The sequence below is a fragment of the Peromyscus eremicus genome, chromosome 16_21 (assembly GCF_949786415.1).
Source record: "Peromyscus eremicus chromosome 16_21, PerEre_H2_v1, whole genome shotgun sequence".
Classification (NCBI taxonomy): domain Eukaryota; kingdom Metazoa; phylum Chordata; class Mammalia; order Rodentia; family Cricetidae; genus Peromyscus; species Peromyscus eremicus.
This window is the reverse complement of record NC_081432.1, coordinates 57101862-57122043: the sequence shown is the minus strand read 5'-3', so window position 1 is coordinate 57122043 and position 20182 is coordinate 57101862. Positions and strand designations below refer to the sequence as shown.

The following is a 20182-nucleotide window of genomic DNA, read 5'->3' as shown; positions in this document are numbered from 1 at the left end:
CCTAGGAGGATGGAGGGAATCGGTGTGATCCCTCTGGGAGGGTGGAGGGAACCCGTGTGATCTCCCTGGGTAATAAAGGCCCCTGAGCCAAGTAATTCCTGTAAAATTTTGGTTCTGGTGACTGATGACTGATTCACAGATATTTCTCTGCAGTCTGCCATGTGCACAGACTCCGCATGGTGACCTGGAGACTTCTCCCCGACTCTGTCCTCACTCCGCTGCCGTCCTCTTGCCGAGCTGATCCATGCCACACTTGCTCTCTTCTTAGCCATGTTCATCTGTGGCTAGAAACTCCTGCCAGTCATTGGGAGGCACTTGCTGAGAATCAGTGCAGGAAACAGGTGTCGATGGAGTGCGTGCCTAGAAATGGTATGTCTGCATGTTGGTATTACAGCTCCTTGCTGCAAGGCTTAGGGAATAGCAAGGAGAGAGACTGGGGAGGAAGAGTGTGTCTTCTGGACATGGCGGAGCTGTGGCACTCAGGAGCTCCTGGCAGCTGTGGTCGCCTGCTCCAGGTCTGCACAGGCTGGAGCCAACATGGGGAGGGGGGGCAGAGACACAAGTCCCCACCCCTAGCTGAGGAGCTCTGTAAGGTGGATGGCTGCCAGGGGGGAGGACTCCACTCTCTTTGAGGTGTAGCCTCTGGTAGGTTAGCCAGGCCCTGTATTCATGTCAATAGGAGCAGCACTAACTATAGTCAGTGGGTGTTGACTGAAAAAGAGGACACCAAGTTTGGAAGGAGACATGGGGGGATCTGAGAGGAGCTGGAGGGGGAGCAGAGGGGTGAATGTGACTGAACATCACCATATCCATATATAAAGTTCTCAAAAATAAAGTTTTTAAAAATAAATCCTGTTGAGTCAGCTGACAAAAGACCACCTGCTTGGCTTCAGCCACATTATATAACCGATACAGAAGCACACGGCCAAATTTCTATTTGAAAGGTTATACGTTAGTGAAAACCTTTTCCAAAAGACAAATCTCCCTCTGAATGAGACTGTGTCACTTAACTTAGTGTTTCAAACTGTTCTAGGGTCACTTAGAACTCACGGGAACTTAGGGGCCCATATACATAATACACACTATCAAAATCCAATGACGTTTTCCAGTGGAAAAAAATGAAATCTTAAAATTCATGTGGAATCACAAAGGGCCCTAAATAGCCAAAGGAATCTTAACCAGAATGAACAATGGCAGGGCACCATAGGTCCTAAAAGGTACTACAGAGCTACAGTAATCAAAACGGCACAAAACCAGACTCACAGACCGACAGAATGGAAGAGAGCCCTGAAATCAATCCCTCATTTATGGCTTTTTATAAATAAAGAGCCCGAGAACATCCAATGGGGAGAATATCCAATGGGGAGAATATCCAATGGGAAGATGCCAGTTTTCTTAATAAATGGTGTTGGGATAATTGGATATCGATATGCAGATGAAAGAAATTAGGTTCTCATCTCACACAGTATATAAAAATAAACTCCAATGGATTAAACTTGAGTGTAAAACAACCAGAACAAAGCACAGAGGAAAACCTTTCTGATACTGATCTGGGAAATGAGGATTTGAGGAACTCAAAAACTCGGACAAACCAGATTACTCTAAACTATAATCCTTCTGGACAACTAAGGAAGGCACAGCTAAGGAAGGACAGACAACCTTTGGGACAGGATGAGATAGGTGTGATGCACACATCTGAGAAAAGGTTCATGTTCCCAACACAAGCAGCTCAAACAACTCCATAGTAAGAACAAAAGGGAGCTACAAAATATGCAAAAGACCTAAGTAGACATTTCTCAAAAGAAGACTCGAGAACTGGCTGGAGAGATGACTCAGCAGTTTGGAATGCTCTTTGTACTTCCGGAGGACCCCAGTTTGGCTCCCGCACCCACACCAAGCAGCTTGCAAACGCCTATAATTCCAGCTTCAGGGAGTCCAACACCCTCTTAAGGCACTGAACTTGTGTACATAACCACCCCCCCCAACACACACACACACACACACACACACACACACACACACACACACACACATGCACGCACACACGCACACATAAAAATAAAAACATTTACTAAAGAAGACCTACAAAATATTCAACAAGTTTTTTAAAAAACATGCAATACCATTGTCAGGGAAATAGGAATCCAAACCTCACGGGATATTATCTCAGTCTTGTTAGAATCTGTATTATCCAAAAAAGCAGAGGTGTCAGAGGACAAAGACAAACAGGGAACCACTGGAGACTGTTTTTTCAAAATGCACATTAGTACAGCCATGTAAGAAATAATATGGCGGTCCCTCAAAAGATTAATAGTAGAACTACTGTGTGATCAAGCTATCCAACTGCTGAGTTCACAGAAAAGGATGTGAAATTAACATGTCAAAAAGGTAACTTCACCTTCACGGTCACTGCAGCATGCTCTACAGTGACGAGGACATGAATCAGAGTGTGTCCGTCTGCAGATGAATGAAGGAGAATGTACCATGTATGTGCATGATGAGACATCATCCAGCTTTTTAAAAGATGGAAGTTCACAACAGCACAGAAGAAGCCTGAGGAAGAATAAGCCAGGCACAGAGGGACAAGAGCCGGGTCATCTCAAAAATCAAAGATTCAGCCCATAGAGGTAGTGTTGAGAAATGTCGTTATTGGAGGCTGGGAGGTAGGAGACTTGAGGAATGTTGGTCGAATAATACAAAATTCCATTTAAACAGCAGAGTGTGTTAAAGAGATATGGTACACCATGTAGTCACTATAGTCAGAAATAGTGTGCTAACTGTTCATAGAGTGCACAAATATTTTCGTACAAGAATGATTAAGTGTGTGAATTAATATACAGGTGCATGACTTGATTTGGCCATTATAAAACAGGTACATACTTTAAAGCATGCTGTATATGACAAATATATATATATAATTTCTATTCAGTTAACTACGTGAAGAAATCAATAATACATCAACCTAGGAAATGTATGAACAAAACACAAACTTTTTCTAGAAAGCTCACTGTTTTCAAACAAAACCAAAGCTCACCAGAATTTTAATTGGCTTCACGACTTTCCTAGTAATGACACCAGGGGCTCTTAAGCGGATGGCTTCCAGAACACACCACTTAACGAGAAGGAGCTTCTTCAAGTCTTCGTCCGACACTTTCATCTTATCTTTACCTGTAAAGAGAATTGTTTAAAGATGAAAGGAAAGACGCCCTAGAGAGACCAGAAGGTAGTTAGTTTCGAGCAGGCTCGTCCACGCAGGACAAGCTCACCAACAAGGGAAGTGCGGCTGGGTTGTGCTGATTTTGTTTCTTCTCTGTGCCAGGATGGACTGGCACCCAACCCTAGCTGTTACAGTCCTGTGGCTACAGAACAGCTAAGATGGCCTCTGTCTGGAAAGGGTTCAGTGTCTCCTCATCTCATCCTTCCTTGTCAAAATCCCCATCGCACTTAAAGAAATAGCAGTAAACGACTGGCCGAATAAGGCCAGTAAAGTAAACGTTTCCAAAAAGTGCTGGACATACTTAGCCATTGGGGGATGCAAATCGACATTGCCCTAAGGAGCTGGAAGATGGCTCAGTTGGTAAAGATGTGCCATGCAAGCATGGGGATCTGGGTTTGGATCTACGGTCCCTATGGAAAAAGCTAGGGTGGGGCTGAATGTCAGCATTGGGAGGGTCCCCGGGGCTTGCAGGCCAGCCGGCCTAGCAGAATCAGGGAGCTCCACGTTCACTGAAACACCCTGCCTTGAAAAGTAAGGTAGAAAAGCAATTGTAGAAGACATCCACCATCGACCTCTGGCTTCCAAGCAGATGTAAAGAATGTTCCCGGGATTCTGATGCCCTCTTTTGGCCTCCACAGGCACCGCATGCACACAGCACACATATATATATATACATACATGTAGGTAAAAACACTCACACGCCGGGCGGTGGTGGCGCATGCCTTTAATCCCAGCACTCGGGAGGCAGAGCCAGGTGGATCTCTGTGAGTTCCAGGCCAGCCTGGACTACCAAGTGAGTCCCAGGAAAGGCGCAAAGCTACACAGAGAAACCCTGTCTTGAAAAACCAAAAAAAAAAAAAAAAAAAAAAAAACACTCACACACTAAAAATAATTCTTTAAGTTCTAGAGATCATTACATTGAAAATAAACCCAATTGTGAAAGATAAGTATCATCTTGCTCTCATATGCACTTACTTATTCATATACATACACATATACCCATACAAACATACACACACATACACACACACACACACACACACACACACACACACACACACTCAAAAATTACTTTAGGATCACATCTCATTCCAGTAAGAATGACTATCATCAGAAAAACAAGTGAAAACAAGTCCTGGCATGTATGTAGAATAAGCAGAGCCTGTCTACCCTGCTGGGGGGACAGTAACTGGTACGGCTTCTACAGAGATCAGTATGGAATGTCCTCACGCAACTAAAACAGGAACCACATATGATACGGCTATACAACTCCTGGGTATGTTCCCAAAGAACTCTACAGAGCCAGCACACCACAGAGACACTTGCACACCCATGTTTATTGTTGCTCCGTTCATCATAGTCAAGATATAGAAACAACCCAGACATCTGTGAACAGAGAGATGGATAAAGAAAATGTGGTACATATGCACAATGGAATTTTTTTTTTTTTTTTTTTTGGTTTTTTCAAGACAGGGTTTCTCTGTGTAGCTTTGCGCCTTTTCCTAGAACTCACTTGGTAGCCCAGGCTGGCCTCGAACTCACAGAGATCCGCCTGGCTCTGCCTCCCGAGTGCTGGGATTAAAGGCGTGTGCCACCACCGCCCGGCGCACAATGGAATTTATTCAGGTGTAAAGAGAAATGACATGGGATTCACTGGAAAATGGATACAATCAGAGATCACTGGGGCTGGAGAGATGTCTCAGCAGTTAAGAGTAGTGGTTGCTCCTGAAGAGGACCTGGGTTTGGTTCGCAGGCAAGCATATGACACACATACACACATATAGTCAAACACACATACACATAAAATAAATAAGTTTTTTTAAGTGCTGGAGACCATTATTTTATGCAAAGTAAGCCAGACTGGGAAAGAAATACATGGCTTGTTTTCTCTTATGTGCAGAATCTATACTGAAATGTGTGCATTACACATACATATGATACAGCAGTAGAAAGAAGCCGGGAGAGGGAAGAAAGGTCTGGGGAGAGGAAGAGAGGGTAACGGGGTGTGTATTTATGGAGGAGTCAGTAACAGGAGAGATCAGATGGGTGAGGGCATCCGGGGGTGAATAAAAACAAAGTACATCGAGAGACTCGTGTATGAAAACATCACAATGAAACGCATTTCTTTGTATAACCAAAAAATAATTTTAAAAGACATACAGACACACACACACAGATACACACATACACAGACAACACACACATAGACAAACATAGACACACACACACACACACAGACAGACTCACACAGAAAGACACACAGAGATACACACAGACACAGAGACACACACAGAGATATGAAAAGTCACCTGGCCTTCCTTCCCAATGACTATTGTTTGTTTTTTGTTGTTTTGGTTTTTGTTTGGTAACTGGAAACCAGGTCCGGCCTTGAACTCAAGATCCTCCAGCCTCATCCTTCTGATACTTCGATGGAAGGCATGCACCACCATGCCCAGCTCTTTCACTTTTCTGTTTAATCATTGATTACAGATGACGCAAAGATAGGGACAGGGGGGGTGGGGGTGGGGTGACCTCTCTGGAATGAAGAGCATGCCCTTTCAACACAGACATACCAGACTTTCCTAAGATGAATAGCTGAAGATACTAGACTAGATCCAGTCTTTACAAAAGGAATAGACTATGTCAATCTTTACATGGCCTTAAGTGTGGTCATGGAATTTCAATCAGATTATACAACTTAATGGTGAATAATTCAAGGAAAATGCATTCTGAAAATTCCTCAGAACAACACTGCTTTCAGTCTGGTCCTGACATCACTGACTTTGTAAGTCACCATGACCAATCCATCCAAGTGGATTCCTGTGGCCCTTCCCTCTGTCTCCTCACGGCACCAGAGACAATGAGCCAGTCGACCATGGACGAATCCTAAGGAGCCCTGAGCCAAAAGAAACCTTTACTCCTTGATCTTCTTTATCTGTACTAGTCACATGTGTCTCTGTATATGTGTGTCTTTGTGTGTGCACTTGTCTTTGTATCTCTGTATGTGTGTGTCTTTGTGTGTGTGTGTTTGTCTATGTGTCTCTGTATATGTGTGTCTTTGTGTATTTGTGTGTCTGTATATGTGTGTCTTTGTGTGTGCACTTGTCTATGTGTCTCTGTATATGTGTGTCTGTGTGTGTGTGGACATGCACTCACCTGCGTGTCTGTGTACACACATGTGGCGGCCAGAGGCTGACACTGACATCTTTCTCTCCTGTCCCCCACTGTATTTTTTGAATCTGTCACTAAACCTGGAGCTTAGCATTTTAACTAGACTGGAGGGTCCTCTGGATCCATCTCTCTCCATGGCAACCCCAGCACTGGAGTTACAGTCGGGCATGTGTGTTCATGCCTGGCTTTTCACGTGGGTGCTGGGAGCCCACTGTGGTCACCGTAATTGTGTCCTGGGCACTTTACCCACTGAACCATCTCCCTGGCCCTATTACATCTCGATTACTTCCCTAAGCTCCTGCTGTCCCCACCCACCTGGCTCTGCTATGGAGTCTAAAAGGCTTATCAGAGCACAGTGACCAACACTGAGCCCTCACCTTCCTCCACTACAATAAACAGACACTCCCGACCACACTGTCTGGCCATGACAGAAAGTGGCCTGGGCTTACCCTAGTGAGGTGATGCTGGCAATACGGGGGGGGGGGGGGGGGGGGTGTCATGCACGAAATCAACCATGTGATCAGAAGCCTGGAACCCTTAGCCCTCAACACACACTTCAACTTCCTGAGGGCCACTTCCCTAAAATCTCTTCTGGGTTTTTGAACATACCCATGTGCTGAGAGGTTCACACATACGAGCTCCAAGGGGCAAGACACTCACACTGCCTGCCCATTCCAGATGTTTCCCTCTACCTGGCCACTCCCCTGCATCAGTGACAACAGGCTTCATCATAAATAGGTAACGGTAAGCAAAGCGTTTCTCTGAACTCTGTGTTATTAGGGCAAATCACTGAACCTTGAGGAAGGCTGTGGAGACCCCCAGTTTGTAGCTAAGAAGAACAGAGTTTGAGCGGCGTGGGACCTACTACTCTCTATGGTTATTTAAGGCAGGGGCAGCACTGTGGGGTTGAGTCCTGAACTTCCAGGGTCTGCACTAAGTCCACGGAGCTAGTACAGGAACTGAATTAAGTTCTGCAACACCCGTTAGTATCTGAAGAGAAATATAAAATGTCGTTGTGCAGGATGATAATGCCACTGTTTTCCCTTTGGCAAATACCGTCTACATATTCCTCTTATCACACCTCACATGAAATCTTGGAGACAGTGTGACCTTTGTATATTACCCAACCTGTTGATCTGGCTCAGCTGGCATACCTAATATAGGAACGCTGACTATATCTGCCTTATAGAATGTTGTCAGGACTGTAAATGTATGTAACTCTCTCAAAATCATAACTGCCAAGGGAGAAGAACTCAGCAGGTGTTATGTGTCATTACGATTCCCTCTGCCCTTTGCAACTGTTTGGGAGGCTGGCACCCACTCACTCTTAAGGCCACTGGTGAAACATCCTGAGAAAGCCTTTTGCCAACTACCCTGGTTCTCTCCCAACTCACTGCCATGCCATTATATCTTCATGGGTTTGATACAGAAAGTAATTCAGCTTATAATTTTACCATGGAGTTCCCAAATGTAATAATATTTCATTTCTTTCTGAATCTCATTCATTTAAGATCCATTGATGTGTGCTTACAATCTAACACGATGTCTTGTGCGTGGGAAGCAGTCTGCACATTATTATTGATGGGATAAATGAACACACAAATGGGCCGATGTCTAAAACAGCGTTAGAGAAGATCAATTTTAAAAAGCTGTAGCTTGTGTGCAGGTAATGGGAAAGATTTAAAGACAATTCTGGGGAAGACTGGAAAAAAAATGTTTAAATTAAATAGAATTTACTGCAAACCTTGCATATACTGGACCCAAGAACTGATAGTTCTGGGAAGTTCCCCAATAACGCTACACTGTGGGTCTGGGAGCCATACTTTAAGAAAAAAACACAGTGACAGATTAAAAGAAAAAGAAGGGAGCTGTGGATACCCCCAGTGAGAGAGCACCGCCCTAGATGTAAAAGGCCTGGGTTCAATTCCCAGTGTGGTAAGTCAGTAAATAAATAAACAAATAAATGATTCTCTTGTGTTTTATTTATTAAATAGTCTCCTTTTAAAGCTGCTCTTATCACTATAGTACTTTTGAAATTATCCCTTCTCTTTAAAAACAGAGGTAAATAAACTTAGAGGGTGAAAATTATGACTTAAAACAGAGCTCAGGTCAGAGATCCAAGTGCATGTATTGACATCAACCATCCCTCACCTAGCTTTGATGACCATCAATACGTAGGAATGGACTTTTAGTTCCCACCATGAGCCATAAACTGGGTCATATAGTTGTCAACTCTGATGACTTTTAACCCAGAAATTCCATCCATTTCAAAATTACATTTTAATTTTTGTATTTGTGTGCATGTTGAGGGGGTGAGTGTGTGCCAGGGTATATACACAGGGGTCAGGGTAACTCAGGAAGAGTCGGTTCCCTCCTTACACCATGTACATCTTGGGCATAAGACTCAAGTCTTTAGGATTGGTGGCAGGGGCAGTTATCCTCTGAGCCATCTCACCAGTCACCAGTTTTATAATTTTATAACTCCGAAGGGGTCAGCTCCCTCTGAGCTGTGGTACATCGGAGGCCACTGGCCGAGCTTATCTATCTATCTATCTATCTATCTATCTATCTATCTATCTATCTATCTATCTATCTATCTATCTATTATCTGTCTGTCTATTATTGATCTATTATCTATCTACCTACTTGTTATCTGTTTATCTATCTATCTACCTACATATCATCTATCTATCTATCTATCTATCTATCTATCTATCTATCTCCCTCCCTCCCTCCCTCCCTCCCTCCCTCCCTCCCTCCCTCTATGGACCTCATGTTTCTCACCTCACAGACACGGAGTGTGGTTCTTTAACTGGGACAACAGGCCAAATCCAGCTCCCTGCTTTGTTTTATAAAGACATGGCTTCCAATACAAATATCAACACTCACCTGTGGTTGGTTTTGTACTCCAATGACAGGTAAGAGGAGGTCATAGAGATTTTATGACCCATAAAGTCTAAAATGAAAGGCCTAGTATGGAGAAAAGTCTACTCGTGCCCACGGGGCAAGGAAAGAATGAGCTATTACTGGGTTTGCTCAAAGGGTCAGGTTTTATTCCAGCCCCTGAATTTTAAAAGTATGACAAATTCTGTGTGGTCTTCACTGCCCTTATCACTTCTATGCCCAGGTCAAGTGTGCGAGGCTCTGAGTACTATTTTAATATTAGGAAGCCACGTAAAATGCATGACCAGGGAGGAAATAGCTTCTTTAGAGGATGGCTGCTGTAACGGTCATACTCACATACTCAGAGAGCATGTGCCAGCAGCTGTGGTAAGGAGACCTGTTTCCTGACACTCAGTTTCTACGTGTACCCTTTTCTAAAAGAGATCTAAGAAAACACTGTGACTGAGTCCTATCTTCTCCCCCGGCCCCCCACTTTATCTGAGTGCTTTCCTCTCAGCCATCCTGGTTTTCAGTCTGTTCCATTTCCCCTGTGGTGCAAACATCTCCTGGGTACCAAGCAGAAAGGGCAATTAGGTAACACCTGGCAGCTAAGGCGAAATCCCTTGGAATTAAGTGAAGCAGACACTGGAAAGAAATCTTGACAGCAGATGTGGGCCCTTTTGTCTATAAGCCAGCCTAGCTCACGAACACCCATCTATTTCCATGTATGTCTTCCTATGTTACTTAAGGAATTAAAATTCCTGTGAGGTGTGTGCCACAGCGACCCACATGAGCTGAGAAATAATAAAAATAGATCATTTCTGTCAGAAATAAGTTGGATTGGTCGAGAACTTCAGTAATAAGGATGAGCTTTGGGGATTAGATGATAGGCCAGCTGTTTTTGATAACTGAATGGAGCAAATACCTGAAACTTCTGGCATCTGAATATATTACATAGAACAAGAAAACACAGATAAACAGTTAAATGTGGTATGGTAAGTGATCTACATCAACCTGAAAGCGTGTGGGGAAACACAAAACTAAAATGTACTGAGAGTTTAAGAACACAAGGAGGAAAGAAGAGCAGGCGGGCAGGAGGGAGGGAAAGCCCTCTTCAGGTAGGTATTATGATAGGAAAGCCTGCTGTAGAGGCCTACGATGTATGAGGTCACGAATTCCCCCCAAGTACCTGCCTTGAGATTTCTATCAGGGTCCAGAACAGATGCTACAAGCGGCTAAGAATACTAATCTGAGGGATATCAAATGAACCTAAGCACACTGAGTTCTTTAGTCCATTCACTTTATTCTTCTAGGTCAATTCTCTCTACATAGTTTCAGCCCTGTCCTCACATTCAGCTCTTCTCTGTGCCCAGTTATCCTGTCCTCATAGTTTTAGTAAGCTCCTGTGCCGTTGACCTCATCTATGTCCTCTGTCCCTTCGTCCTCCATCTCACCTTCCTAGCTCCTCACTCCTGGCTCTCAGAAAACTCTACCAGAGATCTGCCTTACCCTCTACAGAACCTCTGTCTTCCTCTCTTCTCTGTGGCCACAGGGTTCTCTGTCTCTGGAATTCCGCTTCAGTCCTTACGGGCCTGGTTATGCAAAAAACCCTATTGTCCTCAATCCCTCTGCCATGCCCCCAGCCTGAGGGAAGGGGATGGTCTGAGCTTCATTTGCACAAGAAACAGAGCTACGCATCTAGTATCCTGCTCTCTCCTAGGCTCAGGGGGTGATGGGGAGAGTTAGTTACCTAGATGTTCAGCAGGTCTGGGAAGCTTAGCTGTTTGCCAAGTGGTCTATAGTATTTGGGCACACAAGAATTTCATAGCAGTAGGTAGCTGAAATATTAAAAACTGGGTAACACCAAATATTTGGTAATGCATGGCTTGTCTTTTGACAGACCCTTGGCTTTAATACACAGTTGAATCTCTATAATATATTCTTGCAGCCTGCAAGAGTGAGGGGGTGGCCAAACAGAAAAGGTATGAGGACTGCTTCAGAATGCATTACAAGGTGGCAGCTGGTGATTTCTAAAAAGAGAGGGACCCTGGGAAAGGCAGCAGGAGATGGGGGTGTCCCATTGTCCCTGGAATCCTGGTTCCTGGTCCTCAGTGTCTGTTCTCTGCCCTTTGCATGCTCTGCCCCCTTTCTGCATCAGGCTGCCTCACTGCTCACCACCCCATCATGGTTGTCCAAGCCTCAACTTTACGTGTTAGTTGACTTTATCAAAACATTAAAAGTATGAGACAAGGGACGGGCAGAGTTATACTGAGGCTGGAAATGCCCTGCAGTGGTAATTCTTGTCTACCATTCAGGCTCCCAGGGATTCTGCCTCAACTGTGAGGCTGTCAGTCACTGGCTATGGAGCTAAGGTTTACCCAGAAGCCTATGGATATGGCAAACAGAGACAGGGGGATGGGGAATGTTTGGTGTTCAGTACTAGAAATCAGAGATCTGAGGCAAGCTTCAAACCAGTTTCTTCTTGATCCTAAAAGCCATGGGAGGCCTAGCAAGCCAGGACCCCCCCAAAAAGACATGACAGATAAGTTGGCCAGACCCTCTGATTCAGATCCTAGCACACTAACTTCTCCGAAAGACTGGTTTCCCCTAAAGTAACTATTTACAGAAATTGTATTTGAACAAATTCCCCACTCATTCCTTCCTCCTGGTTTTTCTGTTTTAGTTCAATATTGTTATAGCATACAGATAATAAATATTTTTCGACTACACCAAGGGTAGGTGGTGACCATCAGTTGGAGCTAATGCTCCAAATCAGATGTGAGGGATTCCAATGGGAACCAGGCTGGTCATTCATCTTTACTGTCCACGGGACAGGAATCACCTAGGAGACAGGCCACTGGGCTTGACCGCGACAGCTTTTCCACAGAGGTTTAACTGAGGAGGAAAGACACGTCCTGAATGTGGGTGGCACCATTTGGTGGACTAGAGTTGTGGACCAAATAAACAGGGGAAGAGAAGGAAGCCAGCTGAGGGCCCGTATTCACTCCTTTCTGCTTCCTGACTGCAGACATACGACCAGCCACTGTGCACGTACACCACCACGCTTTTCCTGCACGATGGGCAGACGAGACCCCTTCAAACCTCATCCAGGATAAACCCTGCCTCCCTTCCATTGCTTTTGCTAATATTTTGTCACATCAATGAGAAAAAATAACACGTGTCTCCATCCCAACAGCTCCCTCTTCTATCTAACACACGTGTAGTTTTGATCCTGGATGTTTGAACTTAGTTGTGGTCAAGTTTCTGATCTCCTTTAGAGAATTTTTTTTTTTAATTTTTAAACCTAAGTATCGCTATTAGACTATTTGCATTGTAGAAAATTTTACATCACATTACAGAATATAGGACTGAAAGCCTGTTTCCACTGGGAAATAGCTAAAACTATGACATACAAATGTATAAGTGATGTGGAAAACAAGTGTTTTTTAATCATGTATTTTTAGTTTCTCAAATCTCAGTTTAATGTGGGAAAAAATAATGTAGTATTCTTGGACAAGACAAAAGAAATAGTCTGTTTCCAAACATCTTTCCGATAAAAGACTGTTTTTGTTAAAACTCTCAGAAATGGTGCTGCTCCTGTACTGTTGGGATTTCAATGCTCATCTGTGGTGTGTTAGCCCAGTCCTGTGGCTCTAAATTTAGAAAGTTCCACTTGGGAGAATGCCAAGGTAATCACCAGAAGGGCAGGAGCCCCACAGAGACCGAGACCACTACGGAGAGAGGCCAGGGAGGGAGCTGAGGGGGTTGAGGGGAAAAATTAGAAACCGTCTGTTTAACTCTTGGCATAAATACAATAAAATCAAACCTTAGGATATTTGAAAACAAATAAAAGAAAGGATGATTCTTGTATTCAGACATAGGGAGAGAGAGAGAGAGAGAGAGAGAGAGAGAGAGAGAGAGAGAGAGAGAGAGAGAGAGAGAGACTTTTGCCTGGTAGTGGTGGCATACACCTTTAATCCCAGCACTTGGGAGGCAGAGGCAGGCGGATCTCTGTGAGTTCGAGGCCAGCCTGGTCTACAGAGTGAGTTCCAGGACAGCCAGGGCTGTTACACAAACAAACCTTGTCTCAAAAAAGAAAGAAAGGAAGAAAGAAAGAAAGAAAGAAAGAAAGAAAGAAAGAAAGAAAGAAAGAAAGAAAGAAAGAAAGAAAGAAAGAGCCGGGCGGTGGTGGCGCACGCCTTTAATCCCAGCACTCGGGAGGCAGAGCCAGGCGGATCTCTGTGAGTTCGAGGCCAGCCTGGTCTCCAAAGCGAGTTCCAGGAAAGGCGCAAAGCTACACAGAGAAACCCTGTCTTGAAAAACCAAAAAAAAAAAAAAAAAAAGAAAGAAAGTTAGTTAGTTTTAATGTATCCCATTTAGTTTTTAGATGAAAGTCATAATTACACAGAGATTATAAACTATTTTTGTTAAGTATAAATGAGAGACTTAAATGCTGTTATTTCAGGTACTGACTCACTCACACTACAAACACGCTACATATCTACTAAGATCAGCTGTACCCTACCCAAACTTATGCCACATTTTGTAAAATACTCATTTTTCAGACTCTGACTTACCTCAAGAAATTCCACTTTACAAGCAGACTTTTTTTACTCAGTTTTGACATAAAGGATAACTACCCCTGGGTGGGCATGTGAAGGGTCATCTACCTGGCATCACTCACACTGCATAGACTGGTAAGTACTTATTTCTGGGAGTTGAAAGGGCACCACCCGATGCCTTGATTACTTTTTGGTTGATGATAAAATGCCGTGATCAAGGCAACTAAGAGAAGGGTTTGCTTAGGGCCTATGGTTCCAGAATGTTAGCGTCCACAATAGCAGAGGAAAGGTGTGGTGTCACAAAACAGCTGAGAGCTCACGTCTTGATCCACAAGCAGAAGGCAGAGCATCCTCGGAATGGCATGAATCTTTTGAAGCCTTAAAGCTCACACCCAGTGATACACCTCCTCCAACAAGGCCACACCTCCTCCAACAAGGCCACACCTCCTCCAACAAGGCCACACCTCCTCCAACAAGGCCACACCTCCTCCAATAAGGCCACACCTCCTAATCCTTCCCAAACAGTTTTACCAACAGAGGACCAAGTATTCAAACACATGAGCCTATGGACACCATTCTCAATCAAACCAAGAACTTACCAGATGCACCAGACCAAGGGAAGGACACAACCCAGACCCCATGAAGAGGGGCACATAGCACTGTGATTGCTTGGCTCCCACCCACATGTCACATGACCACCCATGTCAAGGACTGCCCCCAGGGCTTCTGCTCAGCTCTGTTGTCACTGTTCACACAGTATACCCTGTTGTTTGCCTGTCTGGACCCATCTGTCTGCTAGTTCCTTCTCCTGGACTGGTTCTGTCAGCTCTGAAGTTGAAAACAATCATGTATTTCCACTTCCAGCCTGTGACCTGCAGCAGCCTGACCCACAACAGCAGTTACTTCCCAACAGCTCCTGTTTTCTCTTAGCAATACAGACTCTATTTACATTTCTATCAGCTTCCTAGCTCCTCAAGACTTCAGAAACCTTTTGAATTCTGTGGTGGCCTTTTAGCTCTTTATAGCCATTCTGCAACCTATACATTGATACATAGGGAGAGAGACAGGTATTGTGTGGTATACAACGTGTAATCTGAGAATTAATATTAGTAATTAAGACTATAATAAAAGTGAATCTTGCTCACCCAGGCCAAGATTACCAAAGAAAGAGGGAAGTCTGGCAAATTGCTGCCATAGAAACTGGCATACCCTGTAATTTTCTGTTAGTCAACGATTCTGACATTGAGGGAAGACATGAACGTGATCACGTGCTTCTGACACAGCACACTCCAAACATATCTGTGTTACATGGTGCTCAAACATCTGCTGTAGGAGCCGGAGCAATGTTAATGACTGATTGGCTACCTAACATCACAGACATTTTAGATCTTTCATTGAGTCTTCATAGATACCTCTCAGCACTCCAGGCTCAGACAAGTCAATGTGTCCAACTGTGAGAGACAGGCTTTTCTCCCAAAGATGGCCTGTCTTCTAGAGCCCTCTCCCACCTAGTGAAACCCCCATGCATGGGTTTGTTTGCCCAAGCCCCTACCACTGAAATCCCTGAAACTTCACTCCATCAGACCCTTCCCCTGCATGCCAATTACAAATTAGCCAATCCCATCAGACTGTGAGGTCAAGTTCCCAACAATGGAGAGAGCCAGACCTCCCTTGCCCGAACCTGCATCCGAATAAATGCTAAGTGAACTCCCCATCCAAACTCTTCTAGTTTGGGTCAAGATGCAACCTTTTGGAAAAGTAAAGATGGTCTTGCCCAATGACTTTGGCATTGTTTGTGCATCTGTATGTGAGACGTCGTAAATATTCCAATATTCTTTTCCAACACAGGGAGACATGTTGACAGTATCACAACAGCCTTTAAAGCTAACAAGAAGCCACATTCAGGCTGATATCCCACCTAGTTTTCCAAAGCAGGGCAAAGAATCAAAATGACAAAAATCACAGCCTTAAAGGATCTTGGACACAGGAACACAGGATAATTTATCAGGATATAAATAACTATAATACAAGTCTCAGAGCAGAGGGCTCAGGCATCAGTGGAATTCATCTCCTCTTGCCTGTGGCTGGAATTCACGGAAGCCTAGAAGGATGGGTAGGAGTCACCCAAGCAGAAACAAAAATAACAGATTCTGAAACAAATCATGAAACTATAGTTTTTTGGACTTAAGAAGGAATATGCGCCAAATAGAACACCAAAGAAGGACTTCAGAGACAATTCCACAGCTTTTTCATATTTTAAGCCCCTTTCTTCATACAAATAGAGTCACGTACATATATAATAAATACGTAGAAGTAATGTTTCTTTAGTCCTAAAATTAGGTAGCTAAAGAGACATCAGCAGTCCTAGAGGACGTTAAGGATGGAGTGCTACCTCATAATCAGCTCTAGACACCACCTCCTGTTTCCCTGGTAACCGGAGAAAGGGAAGCATCATATTTCCCCTCCTTAAAATTTAAAATATCATATAAAAAGATGGGCTTTGATGAGGCCTATTGAAGGAAATCTAATTCCGACTGGCCAAAAAAGAAAATGGATCTGGGTGGAGATAAGTTATTCTGATGGATCCTGAAGACTCTTCAAATACCATTGTCCTTTCCCTTCGGGCTCAGCTAACAGCATCTGTTAATCGCCTGGGCAGATCATGCCTCAAAACAAACAAACAAACAAACAAACAAACAAACAAAAAACCACCTGATTTGCTTGAAGACAAGCCAAAGGAATGGGAAGAATAATTGCCGCTCAAGTAAAAAAAAATACAAAAACCAGCCGGGCGGTGGTAGCGCATGCCTTTAATCCCAGCACTCCGGAGGCAGAGCCAGGCGGATCTCTGTGAGTTCGAGGCCAGCCTGGGCTACCAAGTGAGTTCCAGGAAAGGCGCAAAGCTACACAGAGAAACCCTGTCTCGAAAAACCAAATATATATATATATATATATATATATATATATATATATATATATATATATATACAAAAACCAAAAACTTATGCCCTCTAGAAACTCTACCTCAAGGCAGTTGCTTCCAGATCTTTACTACTAGGAGCAAAAAAGAATAACTTTCTCTCTTGCTTCTGTTTTTCAGATACTGGCCCAAGTCCTAAGCACACTTCCCTTGACACTCTGAGCTTTTGCACTCATGCTCTGAACAGCCCGCAACTTCTACAGCTGCCCGTGGAGCTCCACTGCTGGCCCCAGCCCAGAAGACAGGAAGGACATGCTTTCCTCCTCTTCCCATCTTCCTCCTCCTGGCTGTTGCCATGGCTTCTACAAAGCTTGCCTGCTGTGCCTCTCTCAAACTCTAATAAAATGGCCCTCAAGTTCTTTCTGGCTTGGTGTTTAAATTCCCTTCATCAGTTCCACAAAAGGGAATGCTGATTCTCCTGTGACACTGGAATGCCATTCTGTAAGGACTTTGGCAGAAGGTGAGGAAAATGGCAGATGTTTTTGAGACACAATTCAGAGAGACAGAATCAGAAAGTACGTTGTGATGTGAGGTTGGATAGTGAGGTATTCCCCTGCTCCAGGCTCCCTGTATTCTCAGGCAGGTATTACTGTACTGTCAAGAGCTGTGGGGAAGGAAGGAGAAAAGCACATAACAAATTCCCTGCCGAGTTAAAGCACCCATTCCTACACAACCCACAGGGTCCTTCTTGACTTCTGAAATCCTGGGTGCTCCTGCACAGAGGTTATCATTCCATAGTCATAGGCAAGCTTGCTAAAGGTAGTTGAAGCTGAGGCGTGTGCATAAAGGTCAGTGTCCCCAAAGATGAGTGGCTGATGAGAAAAACAGGTAACATAGCCTATGTTAAAGAGGAACTGAAGAGACACCATCCAACAATGATTCCTACCAAAGTTGGGCCCAGAGATCTGCTTCCTAAACTTTATAATAATGTCTCCGAAAAAGAAAAACTAATGAACTAATGAACATTTTCCCCATGTTCACGTGTGTGTGTATAGTGTATGTGTGTGTACTTGTGTATGCATGTTTGTGAGCACACCTGTGTATGGGCACATGTCCATGTGCAGGTCAGAAGTTCATGACAGGAATTCTATTATCCTTGATTACACTTCTGCCTTATTGAATGAGGCTGGGTTTCCATTCAAAATCAGAACCACTGATATGGCTAGGACTCACAGCCAGCTTGCTCTGGAGACTTGCCAACCCAGCACTGTGTATGTGGGTTCTGGCAATCCAAACTTCAATCCTTGCACTGGCCTTGCAAGCTATTAAGCACTGAGCCATCTCCCAAGCCCAGGGAGCTTAGACATTCATTTCAAAAAATTATATAATAGTTTAGAAAAAATATAATCTTTTTCTGACTCCTACTCATAAATAATGAAGCAAGGATACCAGTTGTTGTACAAGGATAAAGATGCCTAATGTTCAGTTTTATTTCCCCAGTCAGAGACTTAAAGATGAGCTTACAAGAAAGTCTGTTGTTTACAAAGGAGAGGAAAATCTAAAGAGAACCAGGAAATAAGAATTTACTGTATTCTGGGTTGCAGGGGGTTGGGGGGGAGAGATTTTATATTTCCTCTTTTATTTAAAAATTTTAAAAACTTAATAAAGGTAATGTTTGAAAACTCCAGTTTTTAAATTATATCTCCATTTCAGTTCAGAAACATCCTCTCATCATTAAAACTTTGTTTATTTTCCCCCCAGAGAAATACACATTCATTTTTAATAATTAGCACGTCTCTCATAAGCAACAGTGGATGAAAATGTCCTAAAGGCCATAGCATTTACAATTGATTTTCTAGGTCTAGCAATCCTTTAATAGTTATTTAAAGGTAATGAAAATGGGCTGAACACAAGTTTGTGGGAACTTTTTTTGGGATAAGATTTAATTCTTCTTGTCTTCCTTAATGGGTAAAGCAGTAAAACTCTGTCTATAAATGTCACTCCCTTTGGAGTGGCACTATTAGGAGATATGGTATTGTTGGAGTTGGAGGAAGTGTGTCACTATGGAGGTGGGCTTTGAGGTCTCATATATGCTCAAGCCACACCCAGTGAGACGGTCTACTTCATGTTGCCTGTAGGTCAACATGTGGCAGCTCCTGCTCCAGCACCATGTCTGCCTGCATGTCACCATGCTCCCTGCCATGATGATAATGGACTGAACCAAAGAAACTGTGAGTTGCCATCTCAATTAAATGTTTTCTTTACAAGAGTTGCCGTGGTCATGGTGTCTCTTCACAGCAATAGAAACGAAGACAATTGGAGATCTAAAATAGAAAGTGGAAATGGTTTTCCTGACACCAGCAATAATTGATTGACTCATAATTACTTAAAGAGTGAAACGGATGGACATCTGGGGGTGAGTTTTGTCTGCTCATCTCCTTCAGAGAGCGCACAGGAACTTGTGGAACACAGAAAAAGAAATCACAGGAAGAAACCCACTCTGGATACTCCAGAATGAAGACACATACTAAAGACTACATCCCTGCCGGCTTCCTGACCACATATGGCCTGTGCTATTGTTTTAAGCAAATTATACATCTGACCGGGCAGAGAAGCCACTCAAAAATTTGATATGAAAATGAATATTCCATATTATCCCCCAAATATTTCTTCAGCAGTTAAAAAGATTAGTTATTCAGGTTTTCTATTTCTTAGAAAACATTAGCATTTTGTTCCTGCACAAGCTCAGTATTTATGCACTGTTACACATGTTTTCCTAGACAGAACACCTATAAAAACAGACATTCAGTCATATCTGTAAAGTTTAAGGGAGAAAGAGTGAGAACAGATCAAAGACAGTGGCCAGGAAGTGAAACACCTTGAGTTCTTTGCTGTTTCCTACAAATTCTTTCTTTGGGGTTTATTGTTTTGATTCACTGCTGGTTTTTGGAATATTAACTCTTTGCAAATGCAAATAACTTGGAAATGTTTCTCTCCAAGATGTGAAAATGAAATGGATACACAACTTTCCCCCTATTTTTTACTTTAAAGATGAACATTACAAATTTGACATTTCTAAATTTTTATTAAAGAACTATCAATTTATCTTGATTACATTCTTTCACCTCCCCAGACTCCTCCCAGCTCTTCCTCACCTCACTACCCACCTAACGACATTTTTATCCTCTCTTGGATGTTCTTTGTTCACAAAAGACAGACAACTAAGTTCCATGTCCCATGTATTTCCTGTGTATGCTGTGTACTCTGGTTATCCTAACTTCCTGATCAGTTTTCATATGTTACTGAAGTCTGGCCTTAGTAACTTATATTTCTAAAAATTTTACTTATTATTACTACCAGTTATTAATCATAATCACAGTTATCCTTCTGTATGAAATTTTAACTGATTTGGGTAATTTCAAGAAATAC

At 43.2% G+C, this 20182-nt stretch overlaps 1 protein-coding gene across 1 annotated transcript in view; it reads right to left on the bottom strand.

Moving 5' to 3' along the window:
- The window catches only part of LOC131926762 (24-hydroxycholesterol 7-alpha-hydroxylase), an 89033-nt gene that overhangs the window by 24263 nt on the left and 44588 nt on the right, over positions 1-20182 (bottom strand). The window contains exon 8 of the mRNA XM_059282354.1: positions 3035-3168. Coding sequence (XP_059138337.1) covers positions 3035-3168 — 134 coding nt within the window. The remainder of the gene's footprint in view (positions 1-3034; positions 3169-20182) is intronic.